The 25263-nt window shown below is 44.8% G+C and overlaps 1 protein-coding gene across 1 annotated transcript in view; it reads right to left on the bottom strand.

The window, feature by feature from the left end:
- Positions 1–4620: 4620 nt before the first annotated feature.
- LOC135908556 (neprilysin-1-like) overlaps positions 4621–25263 on the bottom strand; it is a 72545-nt gene continuing 51902 nt past the window's right edge. The window contains exons 15-21 of the mRNA XM_065440339.2: positions 22900–22951; positions 21427–21494; positions 18005–18135; positions 14985–15050; positions 10646–10747; positions 7001–7077; positions 4621–4825 (exon numbers count right to left, since the gene is read on the bottom strand). Of these exons, the coding sequence (XP_065296411.1) occupies positions 4726–4825; positions 7001–7077; positions 10646–10747; positions 14985–15050; positions 18005–18135; positions 21427–21494; positions 22900–22951 (596 nt within the window). The 3' untranslated portion in view covers positions 4621–4725. The remainder of the gene's footprint in view (positions 4826–7000; positions 7078–10645; positions 10748–14984; positions 15051–18004; positions 18136–21426; positions 21495–22899; positions 22952–25263) is intronic.

The following is a 25263-nucleotide window of genomic DNA, read 5'->3' as shown; positions in this document are numbered from 1 at the left end:
AACTAAGATTTACGCTTTAGATTAACGCAGTGCAGCGACGAGGCGCCTTGAAATTTTCCGCATCATATTGTTCTACCACATTTACTACCATGAGCGCCCAACGTGAGACAAATACGCGAATGCTCCCCATGTCGCCCCTGATTTACCACGGAAGAAAAGGTGAAAGAAGTGAACGCGCTTTGCGAGGGACAGACAGAGAGACAAAGAACTTTATTAATGGTCCTGAGGAACCGGCGTTAGGGTACCCCCCTTTTCAGGGAGTCCCCGTAGCCGTCGCGGGCCGCACCCACGTCGGGGTCGGAAGATCGTGGTCCTCCGCCCTGTCGCAGGCCCTCTGGACAGCCCGTAGTTGCTCTGAGAGGTCGCCGCTCTTAAGGGCTGCCTCCCAGTCGGTTAGAGTGGTTAGCGATGAGCTGCGTAACGCAGGGCATTGCCAGAGCATATGGGACAAGGAGCAGTACGCCTCCCCACAGTCTGGACAGTGGGGTTCTACGTTAGGCGCGAAGTGACTGAATCTGCCCCTGGAGGGAAATGACCCCGTCTGAAGCATGGGAAACGCCGACGATTGTGGTCTATTAAGTTTAGGGTGTGGTAGCGGAAAGGCCCGCCGAGCAAGTTGATAATGTGTCAAGACTTCGTGGAAGGTGAGAAGCGAATCCCTATACAGCCCTAAGTCGCCGCCCGTGAGTCCACCTGAACCGCCGCGGTGTGTAAGACCTCGCGCACAGTCATGGGCCAACTCATTGGCGTTAACAAGCTCAGAGTGTACATTGATTCCCATATGGGCCGGGAACCATTTGATGCTATGAAAACCAGCAGCCCCCTCGCTGCCGAGGATGGCCGCCGCCTCCTTTGAGATCGAGCCGGAGGCGAAAGCTCGGGCTGCCGTTCTGGAGTCTGTAAAGATATTGGAACGTAGAGGGTCCTTCAGTGCTATAGCTATAGCAACTTGCTCGGCTACTGTTGAAGAAACCTTCCGCACGGATGCTGAATTAATGAGAGTGCCATTACAGTCAACCGAAACTACGGCATAGTGATCAGAGCACTCGTACTGGGCGGCATCAACGAAACATGCCAGATTCGGAGTGGCAGCAGCCGCTTTTAACAGGGAACGAGCCCTGGCTACCCGGCGCCCTACATTGTATTGAGGGTGGACGTTACGTGGCATGGGATCTACCTTGAACGTATCTCGGACCATGGGTGATAGGGTCACGTTGCGCTCCCTGATTTCCTGGTGACCGCATCCAACGGATTCGAGGATGCGTCTCCCCGCTCGCGATGATGATAGTCGAATTATTTGAGCCACTCGTTGGGCCTCGATCACCTCTGATGGGGTGTTGTGCATGCCTAGTTGCATGAGACGCGCGGTGCTGGTAGTGAGTGGTAAACCCAGCACGCGCTTGATGCTTTTGCACATGAGGGCGTCGATTTTGGCCTCATCCCCTTTAGACCAGCGCAACGCGGAGGCTACATAGTTAACGTGGCTCATCAGAAACGCGTGGTAGAGTCTGAGTAGATTGCTCTCGCTTAAACCCCCTCTGCGGTTCGAGACCCTGAGGATAAGCCGAAGCATATTCTCCGTCTTCGAAGTAATGCGGGCTATAGTCTGTGAGTTGCCCCCGCGAGATTCCAGCAAGAGTCCGAGGACCCTGATGGTATCCACTCTGAATTTGTTGTCCGTCCTTCGTATAGAGGGCTATGGGAATTTGATCTAAGGGTGTGGAGCACCTAACCCCCCGTCGGGTGGGCCTATACAATAGAAGTTCGGACTTGGTTGGTGACAGACTCAGGCCCGTGTCTAGTAGGAAGTGTTCTGTGATGTCGAGCGCCTCTTGGAGCGCACTTTCAACTGCAGCGTCAGACCCTCCCAAGCACCACACGGTAATATCATCCGCGTAGAGGGCGTGACCCGTTCCTCTTACTGTGGCGAGTCTGTCCGAGAGGCCCTTCATGGCGATGTTAAACAGTAGGGGAGAGATGACCGAGCCTTGCGGGGGAACGCTCATTGAAACTAATCGAGTTCCATGTTAGGGTGATCGTTCTCCCTCCCAGCCATAGCTTTCTTTTATTTCTTATCTATTACATTATTATTATTATTATTATTATTATTATTATTATTATTATTATTATTATTATTATTATTATTATTATTATTATTATTATTATTATTATTATTATTACATACCTGGTTTTCAGCTGATTATTTCCTTTTTTTCTCCAAACACAAAACGTTTACTTTTAAACTCCAACGCTAAAATTGTTAACTCCCTTGTTATCATTATCATTTTTATGCACCTGATTGAACCACCCGATTCTTGGCCAATCCCCCACTGTGGGTATGTGCCACGGCCACTTAGGACAACAACAACAACAACAAGAATAACAACTACGCGTAAATATGTTGGCACGACAAACCAAACCAAACCATATCTTCCTGCATCCTTGCTTTTAAGAGAACAGTATATACCTGGTGCCCCAGAAAAAGAATTCTGCGTTTACGTCTCCCTCTACGACCCCCCCCCCCCCCCTCAGCACTTACCTTTGTATGTCTGCATTGTCGCCACCAGCTTTGTTTGTGTCAGTAAAGAGAGTCACTGAAACATTCCTATGTAACAATTCGCCGAGTTCTTTGTTAAAAGTAAAGTAGGGCCTTCAGAGGATTTCTTGACCTGTACTTTGTTACTCCTTTGGCCGTTTCGTTAGAGATTTGACTCTGAATTCTAGCCATTTGAACTTTTATAATGCCGCATTCGCTGTATTGGGCGACAAAAGAATTCCGTGTTAAATTTGTCCTTTTTTGTTTTCAGCTTTCTTTAAAGCAGTATTCAATGTTATCACTAATAGATATGGACTTCGAATGTCTTTTAGTTTGTATGTTTTCTTGTATCTATCGTTTTTACCTGGTTTTCCACCCCAAATTATGTTTATAATCATGGCTTTCCCGAGGCCATAAACACTCTTCCTTTTTTTCCCTTTTCTTCCTTTTTTCCCTTTTTTTCACTCATTCGTTAAATTCTTGGTTTCACTGCTACCGAGTTGGCTGCGCCTGGGAACTGACAAACCAATCAATGTTTCCATGCTAAATGTATCGTAAATTATAGCTGCGAATAAGAAGTCAGAAATAGTTCCTAATAGTAAGAAATTTATTGCAGTACCAAATACTGAGACTCCGTAGAATGGCCTGATTATGCACTCGCACTAAAACAGAGAGGCGGCAAGTTAGAATTTAAGGCTGCTCACGCTGATGTGTAGCATAGTAATATGAAAACAGTGTAGTCCGCAACAAACAGCTACAACGAGTCATTATTATTGTAGTTCTACATTTTCACCTCAGCCGAAAAAATTATTTACACTTTCGCCCATAAGGCGAAGCAGGGACCCAATATCTGGCAAAATGTATTGCGCTGTATGCCTTGGGCTGTTTCATACGGTCTTCGTTAGGTTGGAGTGAACATTGATTGGCGTGATTGGAGTGGGCTATGGCCTAGTGAAGCTGTTCTGAAAAACAGCTTTTTGTCACAGTTCTTCTTTCTGTATCATTGACAGAATGGAAATAAAGATTGATTGATTGATTGATTGATTGATTGATTGATTGATTGATTGATTGATTGATTGATTGATTGATTGATTGATTGATTGATTGATTGATTGATTGATTGATTGATTGATTGATTGATTGATTGATTCGCAAGTGCGAGCAAGCAATCTCGTTTCGAGATGTAGAAGAAGTGGGAGTTGTATCGGTTTGCGGAAGTTGTGTGTCCCGGAGGCGAAGTGGAAAGGCCCGTATGTCCTTCCTCCTCTTTCATATCCGGGCTAAGCCGTTGGTCGCCACCAAAACAGCCCTTTAGCTTCTCACTGATGAATTCGTTCGGATTTTCTCAATTTCATTATATGGGCGACCCCATTATCAGGCCTCGCGCTCTCCTCGAAGAAAACAAGGCGATGTCAGCGCCCTCCAGTAAACATGAGATAAAGTCGAGCGCTAGAAGGGGACTAATGAAGACGAATCTGACAGTTTTAACGTCATTACGAATAATAAATATTGAAAACATAATTTATGACCGCCTTTGCGGTGTGCTACGGCAGGGAGAATGCGACAACGTCAGCTGTATCCACTACACAGACATAGAGCGGGCGTTAGCCAACCATGGAAGCCGCTGACGCGATTCCTCTCTTGGTATCAGTATGCTCGCCTCTCCTGTAAAGTCGGCAGAGTGACTGAGAGGCAGAATTCGGGAGTGCCAATATCTTGGGCACACATTTGAATCCTCGCGGTACATCGGGCACTTTTTTCCCCCTCTTCCTCGCGATGCATTCAATAAGTCTAGTGACGAGCACAGCGGACACCACATCAAGGCCACCAGAAGGGTGAGCTTACAACAGGCTTAAAAAAACCTGCGTGTGCAATCAAAACTACCCCCCTCCCACCACCCCACAAGCACACACACACACACACACACACACACACACACACACACACACACACACACACACACACACACACACACACACACACACACACACACACACACACACCACCTCACTGCTCGCCATTTATGGGTTCTTGCGCAGGTCTTTTCACTTAACAGAATGTCACAATTAAGTTGTACAAACGCATTTCCGATATTTCAGCTTTATTTTGCGATGTACGTTTGTCCTACTTGCAAATATGGTTAGTTGCGAAAATAGAATTTTGTCCGATGGGGTCCACAAATTACTTGTCTACCAAAGAACACACGTGCTTCTAGGGTGCATCGCCGATGTTCTGTTGCATTTAAACGCTCTTGAAAAGGCGCCGAAATTCCGCAAAGGCACGTTGACTCTGCGCAGAGGTTAAAAAAAATAATGTAGCCACATTCTAACTAGAAATCGAAGTACCTGAATGCGTAAGCTCCGCAGTAAATTATCAATTCCGAACGACCTGTAGCGCGTTGGAGAGGAACCAGCTGAATCATAAAAACGATTAGGCTATGCATATATCTATCTCAATATAATTCAGAAATCACACAGTGACGTAGCTTTTTGCGTTGATTTTTTTTTTCACATGACTGCAGTGATAGATCAAGCCAACAAACAATCTGACGTTAAGCAAGGCACCGGACATCTTGAAGGAGACGTAAACTCCGTGCAAAGTTTTAAGGCACACTCTGAGTATATTCTCGCGTGTGTGAGCACAAGCTTTTCAACTTCTACTTTTCAACGTAATAATTTGTGTAAGGCCTTAGGTTGCTGTGGTCGTGCTTTTGCATAAAGGTTGCGACAGAAGCGCAACAAATAATTTCTGTCGATATTAAGAGTGGTGTTCTTCAAAACGCACAAGAGAACTTACGGCCACGAACATCCGTTTATACAAAAGCGAATAGTAATTACAAGAGCGCCACCCTGCTGCAACCTACCCAAACACTTGTCACAAACACACAAAATAAAACTTAAACACGACATATTTCAACATCAGGTGTTTGCTGGATTCAGTACAAAGAATTCACTGCATCAATAATTTGGGAGTACTCGAAATACCGAACAGATTTGATACAATCTTTATAAATTCAGTATAGTCGTACTTACAATACCGCAAGCAACATGTCATAATCATTCATAATATGTAACTAATATGCCGCTTAGAGCTGTACTTGTTTTGTACATCGATAAATCATTTCGCCATTAACGTTCGTAACAATGCGGACAATACAATGCACACCCGCCTTACAACACCCACAACTGGGCCAGGGTTAGCCGAATCATCGTGTAACGTCAATAAGTTGCTGGGAAAACGGCGGCGAGGGCTGATTCGGTTGACAACAGCGCTGGTATAAATCCAGAGTTGTCTTCATCAGAACAAGCATTCTATATAATAAAGAAAGTAAGCTTCACCGATCGAATTCAGTCGTGAAAACTCTAGCTTTTCCAAGTTACCGTGAGTTGTTATATCAGACGTGCGACGATGACTTCAGGCGCGTCATCGGTTCATTCTCTCACTTAGGTACTCATTCATGAATATAATTGTTTTACCACTAAGCGTTGATTCTCAATAGACGACTCTCTGTTTATGAGGCACATTATTCACTTCCAATCACTACGAAGCGTAATAGGCTAATGTCACATCGATAAACAACATATGCGCTCTATATAAGAGCATAATCCAGATAGTTGTCAAGGCTCCATGCGGCTTAGATGCGACTCTAAGGCACCGCTACATGTCTGTCTGATTCGCTACTATAATTAATCATCCTGCACATGGCGTTGGAAGGGAACAATGCAGTCGGTGGCATTTTAAATTTGACACTCCAGTCCATGCTTGAGCGTTTTGGCATAATGAACATTGAAAAACTGCACGGGCGCCTACAAGCTACGAACAATACATGTTGCACTATGTTACTTCTTTGTAGCTGAATAAATTGAATATTTTCATTTGTTCTCCATATTTCTATTTCTGATACTTCGTCAGTGTTCCTTTCAAATTCTCACCTGTACGACTTATTCTTGACATTAATATTTATTTCCTGTTATGCCTTGTAGTGTATATAATTCTATTTAAAGCATTAACTTTATCACACAAGGACGCGTCAAAGCCTGCTTCCTCTGTTACTCATGGTCTTGCATATGATTGGAAACTGCAAGCAAGGACGAGGCCAAGTTTCAGGTTGGCGATGCTTGCAAAGCGTGCAATACTTTATTGCTGCTTGATTGACGATTGAAGCGAGGCAGCTTTCCTCATATTCTCTTATGTCCTTAATTGTGTTTAACGCAGAATAAATTAAAAAATCAATGCTATAATAAAGATATGCGGCCTCGGTTCGGGCTGGAGTTAAAACCTCAACTTATAAGATTGCGCCAAGACAGATAATTTATGGAGCGAAATTCCATTCTGTTTTTTTACTTTCTTAATGACATTACCACCACATTTTCAGCAGGCATCTCTAGCGGGTACAAGAAAAACATAGAAATGCCGATCATCACGTCTCGTGCAGTTTCTTTCGGACACGGGTGGTCTTCTTACCTGTACATTTTTGGGCTGTGAGCGTCGTACTGAATTTGCTGCTGAAGGGCTTCCTTGTGAGATTTCCCACACCAGACCTGTCGAAGAGCGTCTTGTCAAAACCAGAGAAAGAATGCGCTCGCTTATATTTCACTCATAATAGCGGAGGGTTCGGTACCAGCCGCGTTCGCGCCTACGCAAACCACAGCGCATGACGTCAGTCATTTCAGCGCACCACATTCGTTGAAAAGGCGATGACGCGCTAGAAAGAGGCACCGCCTTGATACGCCAGCCTGGAGTAGCTTATGTGAGTGAAGCCGCCTCCATCGAATCAATTTAAATGGCTAGGGCATCGAATAAGGGGAGACTTGAAGAAGAGAAACTGCAGCACCCGGCGTTTGGTCGTCTGCACTCACAAGCAGACGTACTTTCGCTCCAAACAATCAATGTAGCTTGTTTGGGACATACTCTCACTGGGGTAGCTTATGTGAGTGAAGCCGCCTCCATCGAATCAGTTTAAACGGCTAGCGCATCGAATAACCGGAGACTTGGAGAAAAGAAAAGGCAGCACCCGGCGTTCGGTCGTCTGCACTCACAGACAGACGTGCTTTCGCTTCAAACAATCAATATACCTCGTTTGGGACACACTCGCACGACGGGTTATTAGCATTATGACGACGTGCGAGGAAATGCGATACGGTAGCGTCGTATTCGGCTAAACGCGCCTAATGATTATACTCGCAACGATAATTTTTTACCCCAATGCAAGGAAAAGCAATGCACGAGATCTAAACTGCCCGCTTCCCCATCTTCCTTGTGCAGTAGACGTATGGTACGTTCAAGGTCAGTGGACAGAGCAAAATCGCCCCAACAAGATATACGAGTTCGTCCAGTAATAGAATATTAACAGCGCACACACCATAGCGTCATTTATCAGGCAACACTGAGCCCCGCTTGTTCAGTATGAACTAAGTGTACCGTAACAAAAGTGTACCGTTACATGAACTCTCCTAGAGAAATAAACATCACCATGCCTTTTTATAACTAGGTGCTTTTAATTAGTAATGTAAGTTTTATACCCTGTTCGATATTATTTTTCTTCGTCACTGGTTTAAAAAGTACAGCAACGTGGGCACTTTTCTTCTGGCGCCCACGTTGTATCTGCTTGTACAGTCAACAGGAAAAGTTTGCGGCATGTGCGAGCGCATGGCAAAGCGACCCTCCTCCCCTTCTAGCGCTGAACCCCTGGTCTCGAGACCGACGCCTACACGCATGCGCTTCCCTCCCAAACTGCAAGCGTGCATATTTCCATGCTTCCTCCTTGCACGTCGGCGCTATACGAATGTAGCCGCGAGGTAGCCCTCTTGCGATATGCGCTGTGGCGGCTTCGACGGGCGAAACTGTGTGAAACGTGTTTAGAAGCATTAACTTGCGGCCGCTTTTTGGCGACTCACGAGCGCTGACGCATAGGGCCGGCCCGGTGGCGAACGCAACAAGTCATTTTTCTTTTTCTGGGCTGCACCTTCTCGTGGCCAATTTTCGTTGTTTATTTCTATTTACGAACGGTGCGTTCCACCGCAGAAGAGCGTGGCAGAAGGCGCGCTATATAGAAGGAGATCGGCAAGACAAAAATGGACAATTGATTTCCGTTGTATATACTAAACGAAGTTCTGCCCGTCGAAGCCGCCACGGTGCATATCGCAAGTGGGCTACCTCGCGGCTACATTCGGATATCGCCGGGCACGCAAGGAGGAACCGCGGAAACATACACGCTTGCAGTATCGGAGGGACGCGCATGCGTGCAGGCGTCGGTCTCGACACCAGGGGTTCACCGCTAGAAAGGAAGGAGGGTCGCTTTGCCACGCGCTCGCACATCCCGCAAACTTTTGCTCTTGACTGTACTGGAACTATAACGGCCCAGACGTTTTCGATTTTTTTTGTCTCCACTTCATCTCGGCCATGCAAAAATCAAAATTTACATATATTGACATGTAACACAAGCAGCGAAGTCTTTATACTCTACGTGATAGCAAGTCACCGGGTAAACATAAAATATTTGTATGCAGCTGGTCAGAACTTCCGATTACATGTAAAATAAATGCAGGAGTAGAAAGCTCTTTGACGTTCTAGTTTCCCCGACTCCCTGCTTAGAAAACGCTGCTTCGTTAGTCATATTGCACCGTATCCTAAATACTCTCAGGTATTCATAATTAGATAACCATAGTAAGGCTGTAAATACTAGGCATCATAGTATGCCTCACTCCTAGACAGCTGCATAACCATATTCCCCTCTGTGGCCAAACTTTAGAGCGAATAGCCTCTTATCTCGCCCATTTTCGTGGTCCGTGAGAAAAAGTTCACCACCAACATCAAGGGGCAAAAGGCATGTACCCTTGGCACGGCGAGTTAGTCGCCGAAAACGAGCCGCTGACCTCTTTGAGCCGCTCTTGCTGTCTGCCTGTACCGCCGATACGGACCGATTACCTCGTCTTTTCTCTGCGAAATTACCTAATTAAACAACGAACGCTGCGTGAATATTGTCACTGCTACAACACACGTCTTCAAGGGCAACATTTCTTTAGTACAGACAATGGCTTTCTTTAGAAGCGCTCGGCTCATCGCTTGCATTGATCATCATTGCTGATCACATGTGCACATATTTTTTTTTTGTTAACCGTGATTGATTGTTATCTTGGAAAGGACGTGGGCTCCTTGTCTTTTGAGCAAAACAAGCAATATAGTGAACCTTGGTAATCAGATGCAACCGCATCGAATTTCTTGCCGACAGCAATGCCATAATGCTAGCTACGTAAGTAGTAGCTTCTGTTGAAGGGCCGTATGCAACAGTTTAGTGAAAGTTATTGCCTAGCCTTCCCCAAAAGGTAACACAAACCCTTCAGCCTTGATGCCTGCGGAGTGGTTGCCATTATTTGCTTCGAGTAGCGCCAGCAATAGGAAAACATGACAGCACAGCGAATAATGCAAGTATCGGCAAGCCGAGCGACGTGATACGTCAGTATGGCGGAATGTTACAAGACCCAGCTGTTTAAAAAGACACCCCCTCACTTAAAGGGCCGCTAGAGAGAAACAGTAAATCAATTAACACGGATAAAGCACTCTTTTAAAACTATTTTCTTAGAGTCGCAGGCATGGTTAGAGATTTTACAGAATTCCCGCTGAGCTAATCCTGAAAAATAATAAAATCAAAGTACCCATGGATGCATTGGGACCGAAGAGGCTAGGTTGTTACTAGGTTGTTCCTAGCTAGGTGGTTAGGCCGTTACTAACTAGGCTGTTACTAGTTAGGCCGTTACTAGGTTGTTACTAGCTAGGCTGAAGCCATGCTGTTACTATCTAGGCTGATCATTAGGTTAGCCACTACGCGCACTATAAAACATACCACTACTATCGATGAAACGACAAAAAAATTCATTGTTTACCACAAATGCATACACCGACCTTTTGTGCTATCTACTTACATAATAAAAACCCACCGCCTTCCATGTGCCATAAGCTATATCGCACCAATACTGTTTCTATCTGATGGGAAAGATCTAGGTGTGTTTCGGTTGTCACCTAGTAAAATGTTCCAAAGTAAGTGCGCAAGACTAATGATTGAACACAAGCTTGAGCACATGCTCTCGAACAGGAGCAATAAATGCGTACCATAGCGTTTGCGATGAAAAACAACTGCTCGCCCGAGAACTTTTCTAAGCCCGGAAGTCGGACATCGTGAGTTTTGGACGTCTTCAGCAGGTATTCATAGGTCTAAACACGAACAAAAAAAACATTATTTCAGTAATTTTCACATGTGACTTTCAATGCAAATGCAAATTTTCGTCTGTGTTTACATTCCATACGATCGACACCAATCATTCCAGAAGCATCAACAATTGCTTCCTTATCATCAGAACCTCGGGAAGCAACACACATTTCTTTTTCACTATTTGCACTTAAGTAATCCAAAATAAAAGCCGTAGCTAAATATTAATCTGTGCATCGAATTTCGAGATTATTCAAGCGTGCCGAATTGAGGGAAACAGTTGAAATGCATCTCTGCGGCCACGTCATTTTCTTTAATACCAGTGTAGCATGAAGTCCTCGAATCCCAATCCAAAAATCTTATGCACCTTAAAATTACCTTGCCTTTAAATGTCGCTCGTACTCTTGTTCCTAGTTTATCAGTTCCGTCTCTTTCTCGCTTTTCCCACTCTACACTGCTTGCTGCCTTTTGATTTGTTTTGGCCATATATGTCTAGATAAGACATCACTTTTAGTGACTTTTACCCAACAGCCATGCGATCTCTATATTTGTTTTGGAAGTCAAATTAACTCGTTGCATTTCTAAAAATGCGCAAAGCTGGCAGGTGAACTAGGAAGCCTGAAACCCAATAAAATAATTCACAAAAACTGCGCGTTATTTTTTTTCTTCGTCATCCAAAAAAGCTAAACCACGGCGGTGTGATGCTGGACTCATAGAAATCCTGTTACTCGTGTGTACATCTTTTTGCATATTGTACGACCCCTTGCCTTGCTCTGAGCACACACAGAGCCAGTAGATGATACGTGGCTGTATAGGCAAGATGCATGCAGCCGTGGGTTGCTCCTCCATCAGCCCGCTGCTCCGCAGAACTCAGCACTCTTGAGTCTTCATCCCACCACCTGAGAACATGTCTCCGGAAAGCAATGTTCAATTTTTCTTATTCTCTAGTTTGCTGCCTATGCAATACGATTTCGAGTTTCTTTTTTTAACGCCTGATTGGAAGTAGCGCCGATACGTGTTTCCTTCGTGTGATGCGCCACACGCCTCCTCTCACTCTCCTCTCCTTTGATCACGCGCGATCACTTAGAGATCATATTACTCTATTTTTCGGGCTACGCCCGGCCTGACTAGGCAACCACGCTTACCTGCTTTACCTGAAGAAAGACGTCCAAGGTGCACGTGGTAACCTGCAGATCACCTGCCGCTAATTTAAGGTACTTCATTACCTGGTTGCCACATTAAATCTCAAATATCAGGCAGCTTTAAACGTTAGCTTCTTTGTGACAATCCACTCTTTCGATAAAGGGATCGCAAGTCCGGAGGACTGGGAGTTGAAGGGCGGTGAGGCCGAGGTAAATTAAGAAGATACGGTGAGGGGGGGGGGGGGGGTATGAAAAAGCAAAGGAGCAATCTGGCGCCTCCAGCTGCGAGCCACACCGCATATGCATATATCGAATCGGCTGTGTGTGGTACCCGTTAAACTGTGCCGGTGACTGGTTGTTTTCTTTAAGGAATCACGCAATGAAGCAACAAATCGTGCCCACGTATCCTCACTGCATCAAATTTGCGCCTGCAAACACGTAATTGCTTCGTGCTTTACATTCTATAGAGAAAATTTCAATTTGATAATCATCAAGGCAATGTCGGTCATGTGATTCATCACGAGATTTCGCTAATACGTCCATTCTTATGAGGCACATAGGTCAGCGCACCCGTGAAATTGCAGAAGCGTTGCATATTGAAAGACATGCGCAGTCTTGTGAGCCAGGCATCTATCCCTCTATAAGCAGGTGTTTGTTTTTTATAGACAACGCGCAACTATACTGTTCCCATGCGAACGCTGACTGTCCCCCCCCCCTCTTTTTTTTACAGTACTGACTTCTTTCCCGTTTTTTTCTTTAAGTCTATCTTGTGATTCTGCTCGAAATGTAGTAACTAGCGCTATACGTGTTCGTAAAAAAGAGTATTGCACAAATTTAATAGTCCGTAATTCTGGTAATTCAAAGGCTACGTGGCGCATTATCAACTCGGTAATTAAGCCATCGGTTACAGAATATACAATGCCAGACTTGAAAATCTTAGGACTATCTATGGAATCCTTAGTCTCGTCGTTTAACTCGTACTTCTGTATGATTGGTCACGCAATATCTAATAATCTACCTCTTCTTTCATCCATTACTTACCCAGAAAGGACGACAAACTCATTTGGTTTTGTGGACATTACAGCGGAGGAGATAGTGTCCGTAGTTAACGGCATGCCATTCAAACATTCTACTGCTCACGATGGAATATCCACAGTGGCCTTAAAGCATTCTATTTATATACTCTGCATGCCATTAGAAAAAATTTTCAATCTCTCTTTCTATACTGCTACCTATCCAGATTTACTAGAGATCGCTAAGGTTATTCCGATTTACAAAAATGGGGACCATAACTTGTTAGAAAACCACCGTCCTATGTCCGTCTTAAGTTGCTTAAACACCGTCTTTGAAAAACCTATCGCCCAACGAATCACTTCATTTCTTGAACGTGAATCCATTTTATCTTATTGCCAGCATGGTTTTCGAGCTAAAAGATTGACAAGCACAGCGGTATTAGCTCTGTCTGACTACATAAATTCTAATTTGAACAACAACAAAAGTGTCCTAGGCATATTTCTAGATGTGAGAAAAGCGTTTGACACTGTGGATCATGACATACTACTAAATAAGTTAGAATGCTATGGTTTCCGAGTTCTAACTCTTCAATTCTTCCGCAGCTATCTCAATAACAGAAAACAACTAGTTTCCATTGCAGATACCAAATCCGACGTTTCTGACATTGTTACAGGGGTCCCACAAGGCTCAGTACTAGGGCCAATATTTTTTTCTTTATTTGTAAACGATCTTCCTGATACCTTAGAAAACTTCTCTGCTGTGATGTATGCAGACGATACTGTTCTACTTTGTGTGCTAAACTCCTTGGACAAAACATTTCAAGTGGCTAATAATGAACTTCGGAGTGTTAACCAGTGGTTCGCGTCAAATAAGCTAACTCTGAATATCAAGAAAACTAAATATATTCTCTTTACTTCTTCGTGGAAAGCACCACTAAAAGACTGTCATTCGCTTTTTCTAAACCATAATATCCTTGAGCGGGTGAGTTCAATTCTATACTTGGGAGTCACACTAGACGAGCATCTTCATTGGAAGCCTCACATTGCATTGCTGTGTAAAAAGTTGAGCAAGGCTTGTTTTATCCTGTATAAATGAAGTTATTACTTCGACCCTGCCACTCTGGGAACAATTTACTTTAGCATATTCCATAGCCATCTATGCTAGTGTATTGCATCATGGGGTAATACGTACGTTTCATATATTGAACCTATCGTACTTCTTCAGAAAAGGGCCTTGCGATTTATGACTTTTTCGGACTACAATGCCAAATCAATGCCGCTGTTTCAAAGCTTAAATATACTGCCTTTTAATTTATTACTGAACTATGTTGCATACTCGTAACAGCATAACCACTAACTGTCCTTTGAATGTATCAATTTTTTTACATTCGAGAAGCAATACACGCAGCGCACTTAAGGGAAATTTTCTCTTGCCAAAAATGCATAATGTAAATGGAAGACGAAGGTTAAGCAACACTGGAGCACTCCTATGGAACAGCTTACAAACAGAAGTAAAACAAGCAAAATGTTTTTCACTATCAGTGAAATCTCATTATCACTCATTACTATTATCTGCATAGTTTTCACCTGGATGGTGTACATATGTTTACCTTTTTCACTTGCAGTGTATAATTTACTAAACAGAAATTCCTTTCTGTGGGTTTCTCGTAGCTAATACACGTACCCTGCCTTGTGTTTTAAAAGAATGTTTATGTATATATGACTTACTTATACTTCTTCTTATTGATGTCAGGATTGTGAATTATTAACTAGCAAGGATCCCAACTAGCCTTGAGCTAGGGATCCAGATGTCCTGTACAACATTTCCTGTGTACTTTCCTATTTTGAATAAACTTCAATTCAATTCAATTCAATTCAATTCAATTCAATATTTGGTCAGCACGTGTTTTCCATAAACATTCACTTGAACGACGGAAAAAACTGCGGCGGATTTTGAAGAAGCGGACGCTCTCTTTGATAATCATTATAAACGGTCTTTATCGAACATTTTCTGGTTAATTTCTGGTAATCAGGAAGAAAGCGCCGTCAAAAACATCGCTGTTGGGTCAGAAGTTGCCGGTACCTACCTTGTACGCAAGCCTGACGGCCCCGTTGTCGGCGATGTTTTCACCTAAAGTATTCTTGCCGTTGAGCTTGAGGACGGTACGAAACAAAAATGAACGAAATAACAACGAAAACTTGTCAGTTCGAACATGTACGTGCCACAAATAAAAGCTTATCAACAAGGCGGGGCATTTTTGTCAAATCACAGCTACCTGTCAGCGCCAACAGTATACTGTTATCCACCACGCCTTCACATTCGGAAACTGCGATTGAGGAGAGTAACTAAGTAGGGTAACTTATTCATTATGAATCTTATAAAACATTTTTCTGGGTGTCATGAGCTGATAATATTTCAAATGTTTCTATTAGACAAATTTACCTGCTGTTCGTAGCTATTCATAGCGGTTATTAGCCTAACTGAATACGGCAAAGCTACGTATCTTCCTCTATTCGATCGCACTGCGTAGCTGCGTCCGGCAGAAGTTATCACCAATCAGAGCGCTCAGCTCCATTTTCGTCCACACTCGGGTGACAGTACGATGATTCGTTCTATATACATATTCATTTATATGCTACCACCGACTGCCGTTGGGTTGTTGCGACAGCAGTCGTAACGTTGAATTATTGTAACACATGTGTGCAATCGTGAAACTAATGAAATAGGTAAAGACAATATCAAACGAATATGATCACAGAAAGATATCATTTGCAACTACGGAAATCTTGCAGTGCGTGGTAAAAGACAACGGAACGCGACGATTCTTCGCCAGGTTGAAAAAAAAAGATGGCTTAGCACTCAATCACAATGAATAGATAGAAAATTAAAAAAAAGATGGGAACCTAGAAATCACCAGTAGTATTTCTTCTGGTGCTAGTTCGTGAAATAGCAATAAGAAGATAAGCGCAAACAAGGATACATAGCCCAAAGGAGTAGCCCTACCTGTTGCCTCGCTTACGGAAACATCCCCTCTTCCTCCTTTCCTTTCTTTTTTTTTTGAAGCCCTGGATATCTTTTAGCGTAATCTGGCACAACGGCTTATTATCCTACTCCTCCTCCACCGAGGGTGGAGGACAGTGAGCTACTTGTACATAAAAAAAAATGTCAAAGTTTCGCCTGATAGGCAAACCATCTATTGCGATGGACAAATATTAGACAGCCACACAAAGTAAAGATAGTAGTTTTGTCGCCCGCATAAAGTTGTAAGCATTCGCTTACTAACTAAATTAACAAGTCTGGTGTCGCGCGCGCACAATCAAACATGAACTCATCTCATTCCATGACCGCTGACACTCGCTGTCCAAACGCTGGTGTGAGGAAGAGCGGCAGCAGCAGCGAGCGAATTGACCTTCGTGCTGCCTCTGGCTTCAACGCGAGCTAAGCGCCTGGGGACACAGCACACGCGAAGCCCTCAGCCCTCGGCAAACCAGCCCTCAGTCCTCGGGACTCTGTACCCACCGCACATCGCGTTGAAGATGGGGCACACGCGGCCTCCCCCCACCCCCCTCGTGCTGCCTTGCCCTCAGTCGAAGACGGCGCACTTCCTCCTCCATACCTTGTGCACGCGAGATCGAGCCACCACCCTTCTCGCCTCCCCCTCGCACGCTTTCACTCGCACCCATAACACACGGCGCGCGGTCGCAATGTTAGCGCACTTGTACTTTGCACGTAACATCACGGCGGCGGCGACAACGACGGTGTAAATGCGCCCAGAGTGTTCGTTTAATTTCTATCGTAACAAAAAGCTGCTAGGGAAAGCAGTCGCTGGACTGACGAAGACAAATACCCTTGTCGAAACGGTGGCTTGAGTAGCACTCCGTGTTCGACCACAGCTGATCACGACGCAAAAAAGATCAGATACAGTTACCCTCACCTAAAAGGACCAAAAAGTTGTTGGTGGCACCCGTCTTACATGTCACTTAGGGTGTATGCGTGTCTATTTGCGGCTATCTTTTCGTAGGAACGGTTTGGGCACATGAAAAACTCACGTTAGTACAAAATCTGCCTTATCACAATTAGTATGGCACAACATATAAAGACCTGCTCATGGTTGGTGAATTCGCCGCTTTTAGAGCTTCTAAGCGACTGTTGCTTTGTTGGGGATCGAAATTTCCTCTATGTGTTTTCTCGTTTTTTTATAACACCAAAGAAGCACCATACACAGAACACAAAGACTATAACACACAGCGCTCCGACATAACATATATCACATTTTCCAGAAGCCCGGTGCCGTTCCTCTGCGCTACAACGACGTTTCAGTCGTAGAACCAGTGGAAGGCTTTCCTTCTGCATCGACATGAAGAGTTGTAAATGTCAAGGGGACCTCTCTAAGAACTTATCTGCTGTACTTATCTGCCAGTCGTTGTGGTGCGAACCTCTCCCCTTGTCCTTTCTGTTTTTGACTGGGTTTTTTTCGTTCAAGTGTGTACCAACTGGCCCAGATTTCAACCCTTCTCTGCTGTGACACATTCGCTTATTGATACCTCCCTCTCTAGCATGCGTACTCCTTTTTGGTAGCCCACAATAAAACAACACACCTCTTTAACGAAGCTTTGTGAAAGCATTCAGAGACAGCTCGCGCTTTCCCGTCACTTCATCTCGCAAAGGTCTCGCACCAAGTATTACCTGTTACTCCCAGCTGTTCAGGCAAATGTCTAAAGCTGAACCGGCGTGCTACAGTCAAACGCCATCATTGAGAGAGCAAGCGCAACCACATAACTATATACACCCGCCGTGGTTGCTCAGTGGCTATGGTGTTGGGCTGCTGAGCACGAGGTCGCGGGATCGAATCCCGGCCACGGCGGCCGCATTTCGATGGGGGCGAAATGCGAAAACACCCGTGTGCTTAGATTTAGGTGCACGTTAAAGAACCCCAGGTGGTCAAAATTTCCGGAGTCCTCCACTACGGCGTGCCTCATAATCAGAAAGTGGTTTTGGCACGTAAAACCCCAAATATTATTATAACTATATACACATATACAAACACGAACGTCAGCTCGTTGAGCGGAAATTTTGAGAGCACAAATAGAATACGATGGTACTAACCAACATCTTTGCCGCGGGGTCAAAAATGCTGCCGTACTGCCTCACGAAGCAATTCGCCTTGTTCACGAAGCGTTTCCGTGTTTGCTTGCTCCACCACCGGTGCAACCGTCCGTCGCCATCGAACTGGCTTCCTGACACGTGCAGAAGAAGAATAAATTCAAAAATAAATAAAAAATAAAGAAGTGCACGGTGCACGGGCGTTCTTGCATTTCGTCCCCACTGAGGCGTGACCGTACAGCCCGCGATTCGAACCGGCAACCTCGTACCTAGCAACGCAACGCCGTAGCCGTTACGCAACTACGGCGGGTAACACGACGAATATTCTCACCGGTCAGTGAGATGGATTAAAAATCGACAAGCCTCGCGTGAAGCCGGCGTGGAAGACACTATGGCGTGGAAGATAACTATGGAAGACACTGGTCTGCGCTGATAACTATTTTCAGTTGGCGATAGGAACCGTAACGGCGCTTCTCAGTAGGCGAACAGGTAACATAGTTCTGCTTGGAAAGATAAGAGGAACACTGGAATCGAACCACAGTTCCCGGTATAATAATAATATATGGGGTTTTACGTGCCAAAACCACTTTCTGATTATGAGGCACGCCGTAGTGGGGGACTCCGGAAATTTTGACCACCTGGGGTTCTTTAACGTGCACCTAAATCTAAGTACACGGGTGTTTTCGCATTTCGCCCCCATCGAAATGCGGCCGCCGTGGCCGGGATTCGATCCCGCGACCTCGTGCTCAGCAGCCCAACACCATAGCCACTGAGCAACCGCGGCGGGTAGTTCCCGGTATCAGTGGCACCATCGTGATTAGAGCGAGCCTTATCACGCCACTTTCGAGGCAACGGAATTTCCCCAAGCTGCCTATGCGCTCGTTCGATGCAGCACGTGTTTCCGCCTTGGGTTGCACGAGCTATGTGCTGCAAGTCTACGACGAAATTTGCATATGTGCTCAGCGGAAGCCTGCGTTTCAAAGCGATGGCTTTGTTTAGCAATACTTCGCCCACTTTGGATCGATGCCGGCCGATCTTTCACAGTAACGCGTTGCCGTGAAGACAACTGTCACTTGGCATGTGTCATGATAGATAACACGCTGCTGGCTGCTGCGTGGCCTGGCGGAAAACAAAAGGCGCAGTTGCGGAGGCGTAGGAGAACATGACACCTGGGGCGCTATAACGCGAAACTATTCCAATCTATTTTTATTCCAATCTCTTGACGTCAGATTTAGTAACCACCGACGCAAGCATCGAGCGGTAACCCGCAGCGTTGTTTGAAAAGCATAATCAAACGCGCTCCTCGTTTATAGGAGGTCACATTTTCTGTGCTTTCAAAACGAATAGCATTGCCTCCACTAAGCAGATTTTCTTACCTAACTGGCTGACAAGAGGCGAGGAGCATGCTCAAGTGGAGAGGGTTTCGGTGGGGCCGAGCCAGTGAAGTGAAAACAGGTAACAGGATAAGGCGGTGCCTGCGTCTGAGATTGGTCCGCTTCCCCCCTTGTTTAGCTTGCGATGGCTGGTCAAAAATCGCGGCTGTGTGCAAGGGAACGTTAAGAATGTCGCCAGAACGAATCCTCAGCAAAGTATAGTTGGCGAAGTGATGTCGTATACTTGCCGAAAGGGCTCCATAACGTTATGCTGCCACGCAAAAAAAAAATTTATTATACGCAAATAAATCCATGCTCCCTGGCCACTCCGAGTAGCTAGTGCCAGAGAAATAGGCGGGCAGCCATCTTCTATTCCTTTCGGAACGTGGCACTCTCCGACTATACACTTTAAAAAAATCAGTTATGTTGGCCATATTAATGCGTCTTTAACACGTACACGTCACTATGACGCGGTAAGTTTTCGATGTTTGTGACGTCGCGTGACAGACCGGCGAAGTGGGAATCGCCCAAAAACGTTTGATCAATGGCAAAATATTATGGCGAAAAAGACGTCGAATCAGAAATAACTATTTTTTTTCGTTCAGTCTAATCATGCATAATCAGTGCGCAAACATCATACCAGATGGGGCGGGGTTTTCGCTGTTTTCGTGACGTCGCGTGGCAAAGTGGGGGTGGCCCCAAAAAATGTTTGACCAGTCATGGAGGACTGATTGCAGAATTGGAATAGAAAAGTTTGGAATAGCTTTACCTTATAGCGCCTCTAATTTGGTGCCACAGTAACCGGCAAGAAACAGAGCAATGTAGGCGTAACAATGTTTCACTCTTAAGTGCGTTGCTCCGATGCAGCAAACATAACATGACAACAGATCAATTCAACAGGTCACTCTAGTGCAACCTGGGTATTCGAGAAGCCAAGGTTTTGAATCGAATGAAACCCCAATGTTGCTAAATGATGAGCATGTTGACAAAACGTATCACAAAATATCACCCCCCGTGGTTGTTCATTGGCTATGGTGTTAGGCTGCTAAGCACGAGGTCGCGGGATCGAATCCCGGTCGCGGCGGTCGCATTTCGATGAGGGCGGAATGCGAAAACACCCGTGTACTTAGATTTTAGGTGCACGTTAAGGAACCCCAGGCGGTCGAAATTTCCGGAGTCCTCCACTACGGCGTACCTCATAATCAGAAAGTGGTTTTGGAACGTGAAACCCCATAATTTTTTTTGTCATGAAATATTCATTTTTCTCGAATAGTCTCAATGCCAATTCAAAATCAAATGGGAAACATGTAAATCCGTAAAATATAACTCTGTCACTGTCCTTGGTAGACCAACGTCAGTTGAAACGGCCGGTAGAACATAGGCGCAATGCCTTTTCGTTGGCAGCCACGCCTACCGATATTCCAATAACACCGTTCGTTCGAGCATGATCGTGGAGGAAGGATACAACATTAAGGAAACGGTTACGTAAAAAGATTGATAGCCAAGAACGTTCGGCCTAACTTGTGATTATGTCGTGGTAAGTCTGTGTTTTTTCGCCACGACTCTAGCCGCACTCAGCGCACACTCTTGCAACAACAAAAAAAGCAGGCGTGACAGCAACATGCGGTTGTTGCACTAAGACGTCGCGAAAAACCTGCTCCCCAACAAGTGAAGCTGCGCAAGCATATCAGGAGAAAGCGTGCACTGAGTGGTTGACAAAGCATGCCCTAACAAGCGCGTGTAGATTAAAACCTACCGGGAACCAAGCACACTGGGCCGAGTCGGACCAGCGCGGGGTCACGTGTTACGCCGAATTTTATTGAGAAAGAAAAGGCGAAGGGGTATTCTTCACTGAGAGTTGGCTTGTGAAGGTTGGCAGCGTGACGTGACGTTAAATAAATCCTGCTTTATTTCTTTCCTCGGTAAGCGTATTTAATTATTCTACGAAAGCGACTGTGTGATTGAATAAGCTTTATTTCGGAGACAACCAATCCTTTTTTTTGAATGACCCAAGTAATAGAGCTGCAGACTATAGTAAACATGCATGCTTACCGCGATCATCAAATCCATGAGTCATTTCGTGGCCGATGACTGTGCCGATGGCTCCGAGATTCAGTGAACTGATAACAGGAAGGAAATAGTTATCTCAAGACACGAGGCAAGTTGGTAAATTCTAACAACAACGTTTATTAGACGGTGAAACGTTGATTTATCAAATAACGAGATGAGCTGGCAGAAAACTCCGGTGGATTGTTTTGTTTTTGTTTTTTGCATAATGTTTAGTTCTTTACAAAATCTAAAATGTAATATTTCAATATATAAGTGCGTGGAAACATAAAATACAACGTTTTTTTGCCTACAATACTTACTCGAATTACGCCATTAAAGATAAATTATTGGTCCAGGCGAACATCATATGAAAAAAAACAAGATAATTATTTCACTAAATGATGTAATCACTTGGCGCTTCACTGTCTCCCTTTCTTCTGTCCCTTTTCCAGAAATGTATTTTGCGCCACAAAGTATACCTAGGAAATCTAAGCACCAACTTGCCCAAGAAGAAGTCCTTTTGGATGTAATCACAATGACTCTTTTTTGTTACCAATTACATTAATAACTTACAGCACATGTTGACGTCAAAAAGTTGAAGGAAAACGCCATGAAAAATGCAGTTACGTGTTTCTACACTTCAAAATTGTCATGCAGACTGAAATACCTGGTGTCAAATTATTCGTTCGCTTTAGCTGATTCCGCACGCGACACCGCGAAGCGCGGCTCTCCGTCCGACCCCTCCATGCCATTAAAGCGAGGAGTCAAGTCAAGTCAAGCCCTTCTTCTCAAGATCTGATGCCGATTGGCTCTTTGCTCAGCTCCCCGTCCAACGCAAAGTCACTTCAGCAGGAGGGGGCGAGACAGGCCGCTTTATCGCGCTGTACGGCGAAGCTTTATTTTACGCTGCCTTTCTGGGGGAGGGGAGAGGGCGGAGGGGGGTCGCACCTCGAGCCCACGCTCCGCGGTGCCCCGAGCGTAATCGGGTAAATTGGACGACTAATTTAACGCCAGGCATTTCAGTCTACATCGCCATTCCGAAATGTAGGAACACGAAGCCAGACTTTAATGGCTATTCCCGTCAACTTAGCAATCTAGACAAGCACCGTCATTTTTTTTTGGAAGTTCACTGATGTAATTATATTATTAGTGAATTGCTTGCCTTGGTTTCGCCAATTATGACTGCCAGGGCAGACAATTCAACTGTAACGGCGCGATTCGAATGCATTGCTTTAGGCTTTTCTTTAAAAAAAAGTTCGAAGCAAACAAACACACTGCATTTCTTTCCCTTTTTATTTTGCATAGAAAAAGTGTGCTCTGATAAAATGGAAGCTGTAGTGAGCCTTTCCCAAATCGCCACGTCCTCGTTCTCTCCATTGCATAAGCGCAACCCCTTCTCCCATAATACGTTGACTAGACCCTTCGTGAAAGAAAAAAAAGAAACACAGGTTGACCGAGAATGAACTAAGTACTTACACTGGTAGACCTTCCTGGTAGAACACACCTTGCAGTATCCCTGCTGGAAAAACTGAAACCAACGTAAGAGAAAGCGTTGTTAAGGTGGTTGCTGCGCTTTCAGCATCCGAAAATGCACCTCACGCAATGCAGCCAACAACGATGCACCTATCCGCATCACCCTCAATCGCCGTCGTTAACTTTCATTTCACTCCGTTTTTTTTATTTGACTTATATGAAAGCAACGCGAAGCGACAACAATGAAGCGACAAATATTCGCCAGATTATTATGATGATCGTGCACTTTTCTAACCACGGCTCGTACACGCAATGAGCAATGGGCTAAGAATCGAGTGGTTGGGCGCACAGGTAATAACTTCAGAAAGATGACCTTGAAAAGGTAAAATTTAAAAGATGAACGCCTTCATCTCCTGTTACCCGACTGCTTACTGATAGAGAAGTGACCAGGCAGGAACCCAGGATTGTTATTTTTTTTTTGTGGAGGGCTCAACCCAAGTTAACTTTCATATGCAAATGAGGGAGGCACCTTTACTAGCCCAAATGTGAATACCGCCAACCATTAGACATAGAAACGCGTAAACATGCGAAGGAGAAATGAAATAAGGTGCATCTCACGGGTATGCCTGCAACATAAACATCTCCTTTACTTTGCAAGCAAGGAACCACATCAAATGGACTCGTGCAGGAAAAAGCCCAGGAAGAACACTGCCAAGAACAAGTAAACAAGCGAAAGTGCAAAATAACGATTTCTAGTAGCGTTTTCTGAATTAACTTTGGAAGAATTATAGAGAAATATAGATTTGCGGAATAATCACAGTTACTTTAAGTGCCAAAATCACAAATTACCAAATCACAGTTCACAGTCAAGTGCCATAACCGACTCGTATTGTTTATTTGGGAAGTTTCGTAACGATGCGTGGCCGCCAGTCCCGTAAAGCCGTGTAGAGCGCAAGACGCTGCGGTTCTATATGTACAGCGCCCAGCGCGGAAGTTTAGAAAAACACCTACGTAAGCACAGCACAGAAGTGTCTACGTCAGGCGGCTCGACTGATAACTGTAGAAGCGTCATTGAAAACACACAGAATTGCTCTCCGCTAGAGGCGGCGTTTCCTCTACTTCCTTTTTAAATAAAAACATGATGATCCATGAATATTTTCACAAACAACGTTTAAATTTGTTAATTTTTCGTTTTTCCTTCTTGTTTGGCTGTTGCCTTGGCTCTCTCCCTTAGTAGATCGCTTAATTTCTCAACTCCTTGCGACTCTAGTTTTCAGTTGCCAATTTTGTACGAAAGGTGCTGTACAATTAGGAAAAAACCAGACTATCCAACGGGTGACAGTCATATTGCTTATGGGTTCAAGGGTTATTGCAAGGTTTGGTGATAGATGCCGTTTCGCATTATTTTATTTTCCACCTTAGCTAACCCATATCTCAGGTATATGTTTCTGAGGACCTGCCAGCTTCACGCCGAGTCATCACTCGAGGAAATAATGAAGCAAAAGAAAAATTTAAACGCATCTGGCGCTTTCTCCGGCCGCAACTCGTTCCACAAGCATACAGACCAATTGACTACGAACCGAATCCCTTGCCTGGCCCGTGGATCAGTCTAAACAAAGAAGGTTAAACTAACAAAGCAACAGCGATGCGCGTGACCATTGACTAGATGGTGACAACTCAACGCATCTCGAGTTAATCGCTTGGGCAGTGAATAGATGAGAAAACTAGCCTTCACACTCAAGGAGATACCGATAACTACCGCCATCCAAAAGGAGTGAAAAAGGCAGCAAAATGTTGACCGGTGAATAGCTGTCAAGTCGCAAGATTTACTTGGCGGCGCTTTAGTAATGTGTGTGAAGAGTTGTAGCGTGGGCGGGGAGGGGGTGTATGCCGATTAATTTCGGGAAGGGGGAAACGCCCCCCCCCCCCCGTGCCCCCTCCTGGGTACGTGCCTGGAAGTGACAATTTGCCGCTGCACAATGCACAAGCAACCTTGCGGTCCCGAAGCCTGCAAGGCTTCGCTGCGCACGATAGAAAGTCAAAGCTTTTCACGTAGGAACTGGCTAGATCAATATCACCTGCTTTTTTCAAATAATTGGAAACTTATGCCCCAGAAAACGGAGTCCCTTAGACTTTTGCATGCTTTTTATTGGAAGCGGCGCAGTAAGAAATTTAACGTTGAATGTCTTTGTTGTCTGGCGACACACGCACGTCTCACTACCGAAATTCGATTCATCAGGCAAGTTAATGATTTCTGAATGTGGCATGGTATACTGGCATTGATATATCTATTCCACGGCTCCACAGCCACAGCGCGTTTGCTGCGAAGACAATTAGCACCAGATGCTCGCTCTCCCAAATGCACAA

The sequence above is a fragment of the Dermacentor albipictus genome, chromosome 9 (genome assembly GCF_038994185.2).
Source record: "Dermacentor albipictus isolate Rhodes 1998 colony chromosome 9, USDA_Dalb.pri_finalv2, whole genome shotgun sequence".
In the NCBI taxonomy this organism is placed as follows: domain Eukaryota; kingdom Metazoa; phylum Arthropoda; class Arachnida; order Ixodida; family Ixodidae; genus Dermacentor; species Dermacentor albipictus.
Note: the sequence above shows the minus strand (reverse complement) of the source record. Positions and strands in the feature narration are given on the sequence as shown.